General features: G+C 39.5%; 1 protein-coding gene across 18 annotated transcripts in view; it reads left to right on the top strand.

Annotated features, from left to right (window-relative positions):
• Ank3 (ankyrin 3, node of Ranvier (ankyrin G)) overlaps positions 1-18,518 on the top strand; it is a 329,054-nt gene that overhangs the window by 102,915 nt on the left and 207,621 nt on the right. For all 18 annotated transcript variants that reach the window (XM_013514813.1, XM_013514811.1, XM_013514810.1 and 15 more), the window contains exons 2-5: positions 10,058-10,159; positions 10,565-10,663; positions 10,847-10,945; positions 16,460-16,558. In XM_013514813.1, the coding sequence (XP_013370267.1) occupies positions 10,058-10,159; positions 10,565-10,663; positions 10,847-10,945; positions 16,460-16,558 (399 nt within the window). The remainder of the gene's footprint in view (positions 1-10,057; positions 10,160-10,564; positions 10,664-10,846; positions 10,946-16,459; positions 16,559-18,518) is intronic.

Genomic DNA, 18,518 nt, shown 5'->3' with positions numbered 1-18,518 from the left:
ATCTTTTAATCTGAGCAACTACTTTGAAGAAAACAGTATGAAATGTATTAACCATCACTGATCTATTGTTTTGAAATTTTGTATCATGTTTTACTCCTTAAAATAAAAATTCATTAATTAGTTAATTAATTAATTAATTAATTGGTGCTATTGTCCTCATCATGACTCTCTGCGGACCCTCAGTGGCTTCTCATGACCTGAACATTGAATCTTCCAGCAGATTCAAGCAGTGCTACTTCCTCCCTCCCGGAGTGCTCTTAAACGGCCTGGCCATCATATAGCAAAGCCTGAGTTTATCAAGTAGAGGTTGAGGGGGAGCAGGGAATAAGCCTACTTTCAGCTGTAGGAAAAGCTAAAACAGTAGGAAAAAATGAAAAAACAAGTCTTTCAAAGTATATCTCAATTAGCACTTTAAAAGTAAGGAATCAGCAGATACCACAAACATATGAAAACAAGAACCAATTTTACATGGTTCCATTGATACAAAATGCAGGAGGGGAGGACTGGGACATGTCCCAGAGGAACAGTCTAGTAAGAGGCCCACATTAAGCTGAGCTCACAGAGTGAGGGCTTTTGCTCTGAACTATATCCCCAGATGTTTATTTTGAGAAAGTCCCATATCAGCATTGACAGGATATAAATTCATTATTTTAAAGATACGGCAAAACTTTGCCTTGTTCCACTTGACAAAAGATAAAAGGGAAGAGAATCTCCCCTGAGAATATGCAATCGTGAGAAATTCTTCATAGCTTTTCCATTCTGAGATTTAAATTTATCTGCATAGTTGTTAAAACAAGAAGCAGTTATCTCCCAAGCCAAGCATTTATTTTAAAGTAAACTTGGGTTGAGCAAATGTCTAGGCAACTGACAGAAGCAATCTCAGATTTCTTCTCTTTGATCTGTAGCAACATTAACCCAAGTGCTAAAGAATTACCAGATTAGTTTCCAAAGGGTATGTGCTCACAATCAGTAGTCACAAGCCTATGAATATAAAATTCATACAGTCGCTTGGAAAAACCATTTGTAATTAACTAATAAAATTTAACAACTTCAATACATACAGACCCAGCATTTATGATCCTAGGTCTGTTCCCTACACGCTTGTCTGTGTGCACCATTGTGCTCTGGTTCCAGTGTATTGATGGCAGCATCTTTCCTGGTAGACCCAAACTGAAAGCAACACAAAATCCAAAGACTCCACATTGAATAAATGGAGAGTGTTGTAATGACACAGTGCAGTCTTCCGTGACAGCACTGATACATTGACAGTAGTTACACGTCAACATGGATGACTCCAGGAAATATAGCAGTGGATAAAAGAATCATGTCCTCAAAAGGTATGTAATGACCCAACTTATACAGAGAGCTAAGAGAGTCAGGCACACACGGTATTTTGCTTAGGGAGGTCTGTGAGGGTGTTAAGATGTAGAAATGGTCTGAGGATGATTAACTAGAACAGAGAATCAGCTACTGAAGGGCAAGCTGGTGGGGAGTCCTTAGACCCATTTGTAATTTTCAATTCTCAGGGCTGGGGATTTAGCTCAGCGGCACAGTGCCTGCCTGGCAAGTGCGAGGTTGTGAGTTTGATTCCCAGTACCAGAAAAAAAAACCAAAAAAAAATTCTTTATCAATTCTTGTGCTAACTAGTAGCTATGTGGATGTCTGAGTTTTCTTGAAACTATTCACTTATGAATAGTTGCTTTAAACTATTCATGTTTTCTGTCCTTTTTTCTGTAGGATATGCACATAATAAACACTTCTTAAAAAGAATATGGAAAACTGAAAAAGTCCCTGGGACAGAATATTGAATATGGTACATCTCAGTAAACTTCTGGTGCTGCTGCTATTGCTGTGGGCAGTGGGGGGTACGTGTGAGTGGAGATTTGGGGGTAAGGCTGAGCATAATGTATGTATGGAGTGTTGGGATAGAGAGTGGAGGAGGCCGTGGAAGCAGGGAGGTCACTTAGAGCCCAGGAAGGAAATAAATTAAGATTGGAAATTTTCCAATTTTCAACTAGAAATTTTCATTAATGTTCTCATGTTTGATGATTGGAAGGTTTTTGGTGAGTTCCTATAGAAATCTTTGTTGCTTAGGGAAACACACTGTATTGCCAGGAATGCAAATCTACAGTATTTGTATCAGTACAGAGTTAGTTGGTGGCTACTCTTTCAAAAAATTTTATATTCAAAGGAAATAGCAAAAATGAAATATCTGCTGAATGCTTCTATACATTCACATGAGTAGTCTGTTTCTGTGAATTACCTAATTTCATCCTAATGGTAGATTACTTTATCCGTGTGTCAGTGGGCTTTCTGTTGCCGACTTACTTTCTCAGCACTGAGACCCCATACCCGACACTCACAATTAGAGGTTTATTTTGTAGATGTTTCAGTCCAAGCTTAGCTAGTTCCAAGGTAGGGCAGGGTGGCACAGGAGCATGGGGGAGAGGAAAAGCAGTTTGTGACATGGCCCAGACGAGTGAAGAAGAGGAAAAAGACAAGCAGGCAGAGAGAAACCCTCCTAGGCCACACCTCCTACCAGCAAGTCAGCTATAAACCCATCAGAGGACAAACGCACTGGTGGTTATCACTCCTGATGATCCCACCTCCCAAAGCCCCACCTGTGAGTACATGTGGCTTTGGGGGAACATCTAGATAGAAACTGTAACAGCTGTAGTGACAAAATACCTGAGAATAATAATTTAAAGAAGGAAAGGTTTATTTTTGGCTTGTGGTTTCAGAGGGTTCAATCCATGGACTGTTGGCTCCATTGCTTTTAGGACTATGGTGAGGCAAAACATGGCAGCAGGGCCTGGCAGGGAAACGCTGCTCACCTCCTCGTAGCCAGGAAGTTGAGACAGAGCCTGGGCAAAAGGGCTTCTTCCTTCTCCAGCTTTTATTCCACACATGCCCGCAGCCTACTGGATGGTGCCACCCATGTTGAGGGCAAATTCTGCAAACTCAGTTTATGCTCCAACATGCCTGTCTTTTCTGAAAACACCTTTGCATACACTCCCAACATGCTGCTCACTAATTTCCTAGGTGTTTCTCAATCCAATTAAGTGGCCAGCCAAGATTTATCATCACAGCCTCCATTTGACCACTAAGACAGCTGAGGTATGTGGACGTTAAGAAACCTGACCTGTGAATGAATAGTTCAGCTACAAATTCTGGCTGTGTGATTCCTGTGCCTGGGGCTAGTCCTCCTTCGCTGGTCCACTAACACTGAGAAATAGAAATCATGGCTCACAACAAGGTCCCAGGTGGGAAAATGCAAGGAGAGCTTTTTCTTTGCTTTTAGCTTTATGAAACACCTGAGTATGTTGGTGGGCAAAGGCCAGTTCACTGGAAGAGAAGAGAAGCCTGAGGCTTGCAGGCAGGATCATCTGGCCCTTCACATAATTTACAGATAGTTGGGAATGTAAAGGGCAAAAATGAAAGCACTGACAGATCAAATACAAATAGGCCCCAGAGAGTGTCCTCCTGATGATTAGAAACAAGAACAGGACACCGTTACATACTTGCTGATCCCAGACTGCATTTCCTCTCGTCACCTGGTCTGCAGTTCCATAGCGCACTAAGTGATAGAATTCCAGTCCACAAAGGATGTGCCTGAACGTACCTAGCGTAGTTTAGTAGTTGAATGGGTGATGGCAAATGAACGAGTGAACTAAGTGTGAGTGAGCACACAGAACAGACCAAACATTTACCAAGCCCTTCCTTAGAGCGCTGGGGAACAGCCTAGACTCCAGGAACAGACTGCGTGGTGTTCTGTTCCTCTGCCGCTCGCAAGCTTTGTGTCCCTGGAAGTTGCTCATCATTTGGATAGCTCATTTCCTCATCTGTGACATGGAACTGGTCATAGTACCAAATTGTATCAGTTTGCTACAGCTGCCAGAGTAAATCACTATAAACAGAGTGATACAGAATAACCGAAATTTAACCTTGTGTGGCTCATGGGGCCAGAAGTACAAAGTCCAGGTGTTGGCAGAATCCTGCTTCTCCAAAGGCTGTCAGGGGAATGTTTCTTCCCTGCCTTCCAGCTGCTGGTGGCTCCTGACAGCCTTTGTTGATGGCTTCATTCAAATCTTTGCCTCTGTCTGCTATGGCCTCTTCACTCATGGGTCCTGGTATCTTCTCTTCCTATAAGGGTACCGAAAATTGGATTTACGACCCATTCTGATAGGGTATGACCTTGTGTAACTAAATGGATCCGAGAAATCTTATTTCCAAATAAGGTCACATTATGTGTCCCCAATGGACATGAATTTTGGAGGGACATCTTTCAAGCCACTGTTCTACTTCCTAGAAGTATTACAAGGTTTAAGTAAATTTATATAAGAATTTATACCACCAAAACATATTGTCATCATAAATAACAATATAAACATAAGATTATATTACATATATACTTATTATTTATATTACTCACAAAGTAATATAAGTTAATAAATAACATAAACCCTTGTAAAAAAGTGTAACATGTAGCCAGAAGGATGAAGTATTCGTTACTACCAAGACGGCACTCAGGAAGTGCTTCCCTGTTGCCACCACTGCATTCTGCTAACTGATATCCGTATCAAGTGCAGCTAAAGATGCTGAGTTATTAAGTCACTTCCTAAGAATGCTTGACTTTATCCCCGAAGCCATTTCCTTGAAAAACACATGATTCATGTTTCTCTGCTGTCTACTGAAGGGGCTGAGGAACCAAGATGAAGCATTGATGCCTGGCAAGCGCGAGGCCCTGAGTTCGATTCCCAGTACCATCACCCAAAAAGATGAAACACTGACATAGGAACTTTTCATTTTCCAGGTTCTTCCATCAGATATTGGTCACGAGGGGAAAAATGGTGCTGAACAGCCCGTTATGTGCGCTTCATGCCTGCTAACTCTGCTGTGATTTGTGACTAAAATATCCTCTCAATATCTCCTGTGTTTTGGGGGTTGTTTTTTTTTTTTGGTACGGGAATCGAACTCAGTACTTCACACTTGCCACGGAGATGCTTGTGCCACTGAGCTATATCCCCAGCCCTCCTCTGCTTAGAAGATGACTACATTGTGGGTGCCCTGTGCTCAGCGGTGGATTCATACATTGATGAGTTCAGTGGTTTTTGTGCTGTTAGGAGGCAAGGCCTGGCAGGAGTCACTGGGGGTGTGACCGGGAGGAGAGTGTTCTTTTCCCAGCTCCCCTCTTTCCCCCTGCTCTCAGCCAACCCCCTCCCCTCCGCCTCCGTCCCTTCCTTCCCCTCCTTGTCCTTCCTGGATACCCTGCATTGAGCAGCTTTCCTCGGCCTTGCCATTTCTGTCTGGGAGCCAACAGACGTGTACTAATCTGAAGCAAGTAAGCCTCCCCTCCTTTAAGTTGCAAGTGTTGAGTATTCTGCTTCAATCACAGAAAAGTGACTTATGACAGTTTTTCCTTAAGCAGCAGCCTCCTCCATCTGGCCATCCGCGTAGAATTCAACTTTTCTTTGCACCCAGTTTCCTTCTGTAATAATTGGTCAGCAACTATCTGCAGATACATCTTAACATGTAGGATCCATAGGGGGCATTGTTTAGGTAGAATGTTCAAGTTTAAAACCTCGGCTGTAGGCTGTATTAATGTATTCACATCAGGACTGTAATTTGTATGTCTCGCTGCTGGGCACTTTGAACAACCAGTGGTACAAGTCGACCAATTGGCCAGTCCTGTGTGGACCACTAGTGGTCCAAGCCAGCGGGAACATGTCAAGAATAGCTCCTACTGATTTGATGAAGGGACAGCCAAGAGATAAAACCTGTTACTGAGCTTAGCACATCTTGTTTTTATTTTTAACATTAAGAAAATAAACAGCAATGTGTAGGTACCATCTACTACATGTAGGCACAATGTGGAAAAAGAAGACAATAACAGTGAATAATCCAATACAGAATCCCAGACTGAATGACAGATTTGACTTAGTGATTCTTTGGCTTCATGATGATGCAAAGGCAATTAGCATTCAACAGAAACCATAGTTTCCAGTATGAGTTTTGTTGTTTTCCTGGGCTCGGGATATTCAATACAAGACTCTTCTGTCAGTGACTGTGGCAGCAAACCACAGCTGCCAGTCAGCTACTTGAGTACAAGCGTGAACAACTCGTACAGCGTACTGACAGTGGGGTAGGGTAGGGTGCTCAGGGGTTAGGCATATTGGATCCTTTTTTGACTCAGGGTATTTATAGTTACTATAGATTCATCAGGATGGAACCCTATTGTAAGGTGAGGATCATCTGTATTTACTCTGCCTCTTGTACAAGATGCGTTGGGTAAGACTAAGGGGCAGTGAGATGAAGGCAAGCAGGTCATCATTTGAACCACATGTGCTCTGTTCTCTACCATGTAGCCAGGGATGGACAATGGCTAGCACAGAGTCTGCCTCTGACCGATATGAGGAGCAAGATACAGCCACACCACTTGCAGGTAGTTCAGAGCAAAGGAGGCACTTCTTGGTTCTTTTTTTGTGACCTTTAATAATGTCTCTCCTGAACTTTAGATTTTCTTCAGTATAATCTTCATTCACCCTCTTCCTGCTTTTTCTCTTCTCTTCCTCCTTGTCTCCGTTTGTCATTAGAGTATAAAGTGGATGTGTGATATTGTTTTGAGGTGGTAAGCATGCTGATAAACAACAGAGGGCCAAGCAAAATGGAAAAACTCATCACTTCATGTACCTCCTACTGTTCCAAAGCAATTAATTAGCTACCTCAGAAAATTATCGAGTGCCAAAGTCACTGGACAAAAAGATATGGTGAAGGTATCCACCAGAGAATTTTTTATCACTACAGCAGGAAAACTTAAATGAAAATCCACAAAAATTAAATGGTGTGGAAATTATTTACATGTGCATACGTAGAGAGAGAGAGAGTGGGAGAGTATGTGTGTGTGTGTGTATAAATGTGTGCATGCGCATATGCATATATAGCCCTCTTGATATCTGCAAGGGATTGTTACATAACTACCACCAGCACTTCTCCTTCTGCAGATACCAAAATGAGGGATGCTCAAGTCTCTCCATAAATGGTGTATTATTTGCATATAACTTATGCATATCTTCCTGTGTATTTTAATCCGTAGGTTACATAGCATTTACATCACATTAGATATAATTCTGTAATATTGTTTAGGAAATAATGGCAAGCAAAAAAACTATACGTGTTCAATGTACCCAGTTTTCAGAAAAAACATTTGGATCTCTGGTTGGGTGAAGCTGGAAGTGCAAAACCCCGGATACGGAGGGCTAACTGTCTGTGCAAGTGTTGAAGGAGGGGAACTCATTCATAACTCTTACCAGCCTCAAAAGAATCCAGACCTCTGCTGGGTTTGAAGAGTTGTTTTATGCTAGTTGTATTTGTTTTGTTTTAGAGGTCTGAGTAGAAAAAAATCTGAGGAAAATGAGTATGTTGGAATTGCAAACCTTTTAAAATCTGGAATCGATTCAAAGGCTTTTTTTTCCCCTTGAATTATAACACCTCTTTTTTAGCTTCTTTAGCTGCTGTTTTTATGCACTCAGAATTGGAGTTTGGGTTGCTTCACTCACAGTTGTTATCTCTTGCAGTTGAAATACCCAGGCAGACTGATGTCATTTGTTCCCAAAACAGCACACAGCCCTTCTGGGCAAATTCACTGATAAGTCATTGAACAGGCACAAAGAAGATGATATTTTATGGTACAATGAGCCATCCTTACATAGCTAATTTAATTCTAGCTGAACATAAAAACAAAAGCTAACCTTTTCAAAATGGTAAACCTCTTTGAAGACTGCATTTTTTCTTTAAATTCCTGGAAATTTAAGATGATTTGTCCTTTGCTGAATTTGAACCTCTGCCTCTTATTGTTTGCTTTATTCTTAACTTCCTGCTCTGACTATATGATTTTCAGCAAACCCCAGTTTTATCTTGTGTAGTAATACCTATCTGTACTCCAAGACACCCGACTCATTGACTTAGCTTATAGTAATTGTTATCCATCTTTGTGTCATAACAGATTCTCAACTTCAATAGCTGTTGCTGCTGTTACTGGTATTAATAAAGCCAATCATATTGCTCCAAGGAATAATTTCATTGCTAGTTATTTCCACACAGTGTGCTTGTTTGTTGGTTCATTTATTCATGAAACATTTATAGGCACCTGTTATGTGCTGCGGATGCTTCCAGTTTCAGGGGAATCAGATAAATATCTTACACAGAGGGTACTCCCTGTGCTAGGTCAAGGCATGTGACAACCCCAGCAGACCCACGGTTTGAACCCTCCTGAGCTTACAGTCTTGAAACAAGTTTATCTACCTAGAGTAGTCCTCAGCTTGGAAGACTGTGCCCCTCAGGGAACCTTTAGCAATTCTGAAGACTTTTTCAGTTGTCAGTGATAGGACATATGACTGGCATTAGGTTAGCAGTGGCTATGGATGATCGTAAGGTTTGAACAGTGAATAGGGTAGTCTGCCACAAAAGTGAGAAAAGAATTATTCAGATCGAAATGCCAGTAGAACTAAGATTGAGAAGGATTGATTTGGGAGGAGGGGTACCAGGAATTGAACTCAGGACCTTATGCTTGCCAGGCAGACACTCTTCCACTCAGCTATATCCTCAGCCCAAGGATTGACTTAGAGGAAGTAATATCCATTCATCCAAACAGAAGCTTGCTTCTACCAAGGGGCAGGGTAAAAGAGACCTGAGAGTGGTGGTGCTGAGCCCATGGCACATGACCTGCAGTCATGAAAGGAAGCTCTAAAAGATTCACCATCACTGCCTAGAGGCTCCTGAGCAAGTCAGCTTTTTCTGATTGACTCATACCAGAACTAAAGACCTGTTAAAGAGGTGGAATTTCCTTCATCTCAGTTACATTTCCAGGGATGAATCGGTGATCTGCCAAGATCGGCATCTTAGGGGAGATCCAGTTGCCGCCTTTAATCTTCAGGGCCTTACGATTTAGGGAGGAAGAAGAAGGAGCATCCCAAAAACCATGCTCCTGGGTGATAAACACCGAGAGAGCTCAGAGAATGAGTGCTTGGGAGCACGGAGCGATTCCGCTCCACCTGGGAGGTCTGGTCAGGCTTCATTCAGAGCTGAGGCGGCTTTGGAACAGGGGCTTGGAAAACAGCATTCACCACATGGCAGAGAGCAGACGCTCTCTTCTTTGAACGCATAGCCTGCATTTATAACCGGTGACAACAGGTTTTGGGCTGCTCTTTCAAGAAAACCTTCTTCTGTATTGTACTGCGTTGAGCAAGACTCCTCTGTAGATTTTGCAGGCCTGCAGTGTCTTTCCCCTCTCTCTTCTTTCTCTTAAAGATTTTCATAGTAGGTGGTTTCAGTTGGGCAATTAGATGTTAGAGGTTAGCAACAGTTAAGAGTTGCAAGCTTTGAACAAATGAGTTACTTGTCTTGTATGGCTGACTTTAAATCTTATGTCCTGCTCCCTAATAGTTTTCTTCAAGCTGTGGCCTTAGGTAGCTTGAAAATATAAAAAAAGTGTATCTTACGTTCTGAGCTGGCTTTTCTACATGCATTTCAAATCCAATCCGTTGTTCTCACACAGGACTGCGTCCTGGAAGAACACATGATAGAAAATCATCACCCACAAGCTCCCATTGAATAATGTACCAATAGAATATAGATCCATAGCATTGTGAAATGATTAAAAATTGGCTGTAATCAAGAAAAATGATATTGATGTTAAATTTCTCATTCAAAAGAGTAGTGGAGTCTCCGTAACGTTATTACCAAGAAACTTTAGGCTTGCTATACTCCCTGGAAATTGTTGATCTAAGGCGACTACATATTATGGGAAACTTTTCCCTCTCAATGAGAATGAGGTATGACATTTTTAAAAGGCAACCTTGTACACTTGAAACTAGCTTAAAGAATTTACCCTTCTCCTAGTGACTTAAAGAGAATTTTTACTAGTGTTTTCATGTTAGAAATAGAATAGTTCAATTACTTTCATTCTAGTTTAGACTGCAAGCTGGGTAGTTATAAATGTATTTTTATATAGATATATTTGTTTCACTTTTCATCAAAATATTTTTCTGTTTTCTTTTAGTCTGATGCCAATGCAAGTTACTTAAGAGCAGCTCGAGCCGGACACCTAGAAAAGGCCCTTGACTACATAAAAAATGGAGTCGACATCAATATTTGCAACCAGGTTAGTTGTGGTTATTATTATGCTATTTCTTAATTTTGGGGTTAGTATTCTGAAAATCATGCCTTTTTAACTCCTTAAGACTTTCGTTAAATATTAGCAAGATGGTGTCCTTTTGTCAGTTTCATCTGTTACATTTTACCAGCTTGACCTTGTCAGATTATTCTTCACTTTGTTAGAGGCATATTCAAGAAGGTGCGTAGATGTTCTATAATAATTCATAACATTTAGTAAATGGTAATGGGCCAATCCACTGAATTTTCAAGTATTTATTCCTCAATCAATTTCATAGAAGGTGGACATGCAAATGATTTTCAGGGGGATTTTATCTCAGGAGTTCTTGATAGACTCTTTAGTGCTCTACTTTCAGTCTCTTAAGTAAAAAGGATTCTTTTCACTTTCAATCAGAATGGGTTGAATGCACTCCATCTTGCTTCCAAAGAAGGCCATGTGGAAGTTGTTTCGGAACTGCTACAGAGAGAAGCCAATGTGGACGCAGCCACAAAGGTCAGTACAACATATTCAGTGCTTTGTACGTCACTTGACAAGTTTAGTGAAGATCTGGTTCTCAATTAGAATCAGAGTACACTTTTCATGAGATACTTCTCAACTTTATTCTTTTTAGTGAACTTTAAACATAGAGGAATTGGAAAGTGACAGCATTGATGTGTCTTCATTTGCATTTTACAGAAAGGAAACACAGCGCTACACATAGCATCTTTGGCTGGACAAGCAGAGGTAGTCAAGGTCTTGGTTACAAATGGAGCCAATGTCAATGCACAATCTCAGGTAAACCTATACCTCTACTGCAAAGAAATTTTGCTATAATTTACAAATAATGTTCTTTGGGTCAGTGCTTGCTTGGTTTAGTATGCTCTAATATTAGTTCTTAGAAACTCTAGTCAGATAATTATATTCTTGCAGGTTATTTAAATTCATATGTGTGCTTGTTTGCAATCCATATGCCTGAGGGGTAGAGACTTTTAGCAGAGGTTCACCTATGAAACTCGGGGACTGGTAATCACACACAGGTTTAAACTGGGATTTCTGAAATGCAGTTATATGGGCTCTTTCCATGCCAGCTCATGTGCAGTCGCTGTATATTGATGTGTGGATAAGATGGGAATGGCACTAAATAAGGAAATGTTCTTGGAAATACAGGGTGCACCACTGCTTTATCTAGTTGCAAAAAGGAAAAAACTACTTAATTCTTCTCTACTAAGATATCACTATTGTTATCCAAAGTGGATTAAAAACAGGCAGAAGGAACTTTGGAAGTCCCCAAGCTGTAAAATATTGAGCTTACTCATATTGCACTGAACATGATTATAGCACCTATAACTCTCCTGAACTCAGTCTTGCATGAGGTTCTAGAAAGAACACCAATAAAATACCATTTCAGACTCTGAGCCCCAAAGAAATATTAACTATACTTTATTTAAAAATATAGGTTCTCATTATCAAAGTATTTAGTATTGGAGTCCATACAAGCTCCCTCAGGTTTTATAGTAATGTAAACATCATCATTACACAAGAATGTCCACTGAAGACTTGACCATTTTTAAAGCTGTTTTCCAATCTAACTCCTTGCAGTTGAATGCTGACATGTATCCCTATTTATCAGAATTTTGTCTTAGTTACTGTCTCATTGCTGGGACAAAACACCCAACTCCCACAAGTTAAAGGAGGAGAGGTTTATTTTTGCTCACAGTTTGCAAAGGTTTCCATCCATAGTCTGCTGATTCCAAGGAAGGATGACATGGCCGAAGGGTACGGCAGAGGAGAAACAGTTCCATGACATAGCAGGGGTAAGCAGCCAGCAATGAGCCTTTCTTTCCCTTTTATTGCATTCAGGCTAAAAGCCTATTGGTTGGTTGCCATCCACACCCAAGTTAGGTCTTCTATCTTCAGTAATTCCATTCAGCCATACCCAGAATTGTGCTTAACCAGGTGGGGGATCATAACTAAAGCCAAGGCTTGCCTCAAACTCTCAATCCTTCTGCCTCAGCCTTCTGAGTAGTGATGTCCATTTTAAGCACACATGGTTTCATCAGTGTTTTCTTGTATTGGTTGCCTTTGGATAAACAGGGATTTCCTCTACATTATGGGTCTACTCACCTCCACTGACTCCCTCGTGCATCAGCAGTGATTGCTCTGATGCTGTTAAATATCAGTGTCATGGGAACAGAAGGGTACAATGCTTTCAACTGCAAATTTCTTGTATATTTGCTCTGATTTCTTTCTAGTTTCCTGTGGCTGGACCTTTGTTACACAGTCTGTGCCAACCATTCTGATTCTGTATGAGAGTTCAGTTTGAGTAATAATAATTTTGCTGAAAAGAACAATAAAAAAGCAACATATTGACTAGTTTTGTAGCTGGAGAGAGGTACAGATCAGCTGACTACAACAAAAGCACCATACTTTTAAACTGATTTTTAAAAAAATATCATTATAAATTTTTTCCTACACAATAGGGAAGATAGTGATAAAAACTCCTTCATGCATTTTCATTTCCATTTTTGTTTTCTGAGAAAGGACAAGTAAACCACTTCCTTTTAACACTGTGTTCCTTCTTCACTAACTCTTCAAGGAGCCTTAGTTTTAAGCCTGCTCCGTAATGCCTAGGAGAACGGCAGTCACGGTAAATCCTAATGAGATTTAATTTCATTTTGTGCACATTCCACACGGATGATGCAGTGAGGGGGAAGAGTACAGCCTATGGAACTTCCTGCTCCAGGCAGCTGCGCTAGGGATAGCCTGGCACACACTGTGCCCACAGCCCTCCCCTTCCTCCAGACACCTGCCCTCGTGTGCCTTCTGAACCTGTCAGTCTGCAGACAGAGTAAGAAGTGGCATGACAGTGCAGCCGGGTGAATTTCCTGTGGTAATTCCTGGTCACAGTTCTTCCACAGGAACTTTTATAAAGAACATCAAATGATGCCATGAAAAGAAAAGATTAAACACCATTTAGGCAATAGCTCATGCAACATCGTGGGAATATTAACATTCAAGAAAGACCATGTATTTCTTGAAGTAAAGTTTTAATCTGCAGGTAATATTAATAGCCAAGAAGAGTTGTTTCAGAGAGTCCCCTATCCTCTTTGAATATAAAAATTCTCCTTATCTTTAAAATAAAAGACACTGCTGGGTGTGGTGGTGCATGCCTGTAATCCCAGCACTCAGGAGGCTAAGGTAGGGGGATCTCTGTGGGTTCCAGATCAGTCTGGGCCACACAGTGAGTTCAAAGCTACTTAGTAAGATCCCCCCCGCAAAAAAAGAAGAAAAGAAAAATTACATTGAGTACCATCCAAGTTCAGATCTTAAAAACTCAGATTCTTTAGCTAGGAATGTACAGACTTTAAGTTAATTTTTGTCATTGCCTTAATCCTAGGTCTTACTAAGTTAGTTAACTCTTTCTTCTATTACTTAGTGTTCCAATAATCATTTAACCATAACTTGGGAAGGAAAATGAGTTAATTAAACTGTGACTATAAAGAATTATTATTACATTCTTAATAATTTGTACTTAATACACCAACAGTGATTGCCAGTGCTTGCTACTGAAAAAATCTCAAACTGCTAAGTCAGTGACAAAGTCAGACACATAAGTATGGCCTAGATAGAGGCTCTCTGATTGTAGCTTTGCATTACATCTCTAATTGGAGTTTCCCAAAAATTGTCCTGTATGCACCAATGAAATATTTTCGTGGTACCCTTAGATCTTAATTTTAAAAGGCACTTTATGATATTCAAAGGCTGGTCATAGGAAATTAAGATGGATGGGAAATTCTCATGGATGAAATTTAACCTCTTAAATGAAATCACAGAAAGACTTTTTATTTTGTTTTGGTGCATATTATAGAGCATACCTGAGTACTATCTAAAAATTGTAAGTCTGCCGATTTACATCCTTATGATAGAACCACTATAAACATTCAGAGCAGACTTTATTGAAGATATTAGATAAAATCAGACTTCAAATAGCAAACTTGCTGGATCTTAAGCATCTCTGCTTTTTGAGAATGAAATCTTTTGTTGTTACAGAAAAGAAAATGTAATTTAGGCACCAGTATGTTCCTTTTCTACCATCTTTATTTTGGAAATTTCCTAAGTTAGGAAATTAATATGAAAACATTGGTTTTTTTTTTCTCTTAAAAGAAAAATAATCTTTCCAAAATCTGACCATTATCCCAATCCAGGTGCCATTTCTCACACACACACAATAATACTAATAATTCCAGCTATGGTTTGCTCAATCACAACATGTTACTGTAGATGCCTTAAACATTTTTACCCAGATGATGCTGGTAATATTTTCATTCAGCCTTTCCAAAGGACCCACACCATTTGTAGATCTACAACAGATGTGTGTGTGTTCTTCTGCTTTGTTGATCCTTTCTTGATAGATGAGATTTGTATTACTTTGTGATATTTGCATCAGAGGAAGAAAAATTAACCAAGAAAAAAAAAAATAAAGAGGGATTCTGTTGGAATTGGATTGAGAATAAAAGGCTGAAGAAACCTTCAGAAGTCTTTGGACATCAGATATTTGGGGTTGAGGACGAGAGAATCTGAAAGGGCCGGAGAGTAAGAGTTCCCTTTCAAGACTGGGGAAGGGAAATCAGGCAAAGAAGAGAGCTGAGGATAGAGTCCTGAAAGAGCAAACAGAAGATAACCTGCACGTTTGTTGATCTCATATTCCGAGAAGGGCCAACCCAGCTGCCTCCAGGTCCTGCCAAGATGAGTCCTCCCTACACAATGGGGAAGAGCAGGTCTCCAAAAGAAAATAAGGGCAACACTGACAAATGAGAGGGAAATGGCTATACGGGTGCTGTTGGCCACAACTAAAACAAAAATAAGTACATGCCCCAAATAGCCCCTGTAACACTGAAATTTCTCTCAAAGTCTTCACTGAAAACAGTTAACCAGTATAGACAGGAAAAGGAGCACAAGACAGTTCAAGGTGATACGATGTGATTCCATTGGTATAAAATATGCAGCATGACAAAGCCATAGAGACAGAGAAAAGATCAGTAGCTTCCAGGAGGTACAGAGAGGAGCAGTGGGGAAAGACTGGCACTAGCAGATACGGGATAGTGAAGTAGTCTGCATGAGCAGTGCTGCGTCTCGCCATGGCTCTTGTCCAGTAAGATTGGTTGTCCAATTTTTAAATATTCTAAGAACTAGTCAATAATATACTGTGTAAGAGTGACTTTTATGGTATATGAATTAAATACCAATAAATGAGTATTTAAAAATAAAAAAGAGAACAAGAATTTGATTTCAGGTAAAATCTTTGGATGGCAAACCCTCAAGAAGAAAGGGGAAGCCACAGTGGGAAATAATTACAGGGTCACATCATGCCTTGGCTTTATCTGCATACTATTTCTAAGTAGTCCCAGCACTACGCATCTCCTCTGCTATCGTAAAATACATATATATGGCAGGTGGGATGATTTAAAAGGTGTGTTTCTCAAGAAGAACTCTCTAGAAGATATAGGTCTCTAAGAAGAGTAGCAACGTTAACCGCAGATGGTACCCTCCATGGGCTCACACTGGCCAGAAGCCAACTGCGTGAGCAGCCCGTGTTTCCTAAGACATCCTAGACTCTGCCAGGCCCCTGTATTTTGGAACCAATTGGCTGGCATAACTTAACTGGTTGATACTTAACTGTTAACTCTGGGATTTTTCTTTATGAACCACACTCCTAAAATCTAAACCTGTCCTCTATAAATTTGGCTTTCAGAGAGAGCTCTTGGTGAAGGAAGATAGATGTTCAGTTGTTCACTTATCTATAAGAAAGTTCACACTGGTGTTAGCCTGTCTTTTCTTTCTTTTTTGCTTTTGTTTGAAGCTGTTCAAGATCAACGGAAATTTCTTCCCAAATTGGGACTATTTTAAATGCTTACTTTTCTATGAAAATATTAACTCTTTATTTAAAATATGTAGTTGATGCTTGGGAGCTGTTACAGTCAGCACCTAGCAAAATGCTTTACTCATTGTAGGCACTCAATAAGTGATCAATGATTAAATGAATGTGTATATATATCTCTATGAATCATACCTACACTCTTAACTATAGGCTATTAATTATGAGCTACACTCTTATTATGAATTAGGAAGTATAATTAATAGATTGTATTTAAATTAAGAATTTTTAAATACTGGTGATATTTTCTAAGAAATATGAGTATCGACACTGAGGTATTAAAAAAATGACTATATGGGAGCACATTTTAGAGCGTATTTCCTGAGACTGGTTCTGGAAAGTTGCAGGTCAACATTTTCTTTCTTATTTTGCAGAATGGTTTTACACCATTGTATATGGCTGCCCAGGAAAACCACCTGGAAGTTGTCAAGTTTCTTCTTGACAATGGTGCCAGCCAGAGCCTAGCCACAGAGGTAAGACCCTTTGTTTTTTCCTATGGCTGAATTTACGTGTTTATAAGGCATTTTGTAAGACTGGAGTTGAGAATTTGTTCCACTAGGATTTCAACTGTAATTGTATATCAATGTGTTACGATTTTCTGAGTTTTTATGAAAGACATTTGAAATCTATTTTTAATCTTTAAAAATCTTCCATTGCATAGATACCTTTCTGCACTTAAGTGTGTGGTACTAGGCTGCTATTTTAATATTTAACACGTCATTCAACAGTATTTTTCTGTTGATCTCAGAAGGAACCATTGTTTTTGAAATATTTTTTCAATTAAACATTAATTATAAATCTGGTTTTTTCCAAATCTAACTTAGCCTAGTGATAATGATCGAGTTTGTATATCTCTAAAGCTAGGTAATTAGATTTAATTCATAGTGCTAAATAAAATTTATACATTTTTAAGTGCCAACAGTGGTACACTATTTGAAAACATCTCTGCAATCTTGAATAGAGAAATTGCTTTAAAATGAAAGGCTACTGAAGTCTTGATATTGTTACTATAATTTGTTTTTTAAACTAATCTCTGTGGAACACCACAATCACTTGTTAGGTGTGTCACTAGAAATCTATTGCCAAGAATAAGGACCAACATTTGGGCTTTCTTTAGGTTTAACAAAACAGTAAGCTCCAGCGTTTGCAGAATTATCTTATGAAAATACCGCTCCTCTTCCATGCTGATGTGCTTCCTGCATGGCAGGGAAGATAGCAATAGAAGAATCACATATAACCCCACTCAGCTTTTCAGATTGTGCCTTCCAGGGAAACCAACAGATAAATGAAGAAGGTTCACACCAAGAGACGTGCAAATAGCCGTGAATACATGCAAATACTCTCATCCTCATTCACAAGGAATATGAACTCATTAATCAAATAAAGAGATCCAATCTTTTGCCCATGAAATTAAAAAAAAGTTGATGAGAAGAGGAAATCAGAACTTCTCTATAATATTGATGAAATTGAGACTCGGTTGCAATACTTTTGCAGAGCACTTGACAGTAACTGTCAAAATGAATATTTACATGGTTTATTGCTCACTAGCTCCAGTGCTGAGAATATATATTACAGACATGTTAGAGGAAAACTTATCTGTTCTCCAGTAAGGAAAAGACTGGTGAAGGTGATGTTTTTCAGAACAACAAACAGAATACAACTGACCAGATTTTCTCCTCTTCCCTTACAAATGCTCTTCTATTGGAGCAGTCTTCTCTTTGTACCACAAAGACTACAGAAATAAAGTAATCCCAACCCAAATAAAACAATAAGTACCTTGTTTACCAGTTCACTAATAAACATAATTTTTAAATCTTTTGTGTGCACAGTAGTAAAAGCAGTGCAGGGTTAAAGTTTATAACTCAGGATATTCTACCCTGTGCTATTTGTTCCACACTCAGAAATACTAGATCACTCACAAAGCCATGAACCACTGTGAAATCTGAAGCTGTCTTTTTATCAAGCCCCTGGGAAGAGTCCTAGGTAATCACAAGGGGAAGATGCAAAAATTACAAAATTTGCATGGGTGCTGTTAGATCCAAATTTATTCTAAATTCACATTTTACTTGAATTCATGGAAGTCAGAAGAGTAGTTATCAGGATGGTAGTTACTGAGCCTCAGGGGTAGGGAGAGGAGGGATATGTTTTGACAAAGTGCACTAAGTCTCAAACGGAAGAATAAGGTTTGGGGAGGGATCTCTCGCACTACACGGAGATTATAAAAGTAATGGTCTATCATACTATTCATAATTGTTGAAAGAATAAATTTTCAATGCCCACACCACAAAAAATGCATTTGAGGTGGCAGATATATTAACTTGATTAAGTCATTACACAAATTGATACATCTTACTATTATTTGTATTCTGTAACTATGTAAAATTATATTTGTCAATATACAATAAAATTGCCAGGTATAGTGGCACACACCTG

Source organism: Chinchilla lanigera, unplaced genomic scaffold (assembly GCF_000276665.1).
Source record: "Chinchilla lanigera isolate Chin_1 unplaced genomic scaffold, ChiLan1.0 scaffold00024, whole genome shotgun sequence".
Classification (NCBI taxonomy): domain Eukaryota; kingdom Metazoa; phylum Chordata; class Mammalia; order Rodentia; family Chinchillidae; genus Chinchilla; species Chinchilla lanigera.
This window is presented reverse-complemented; position numbering and strand designations above follow the sequence as displayed.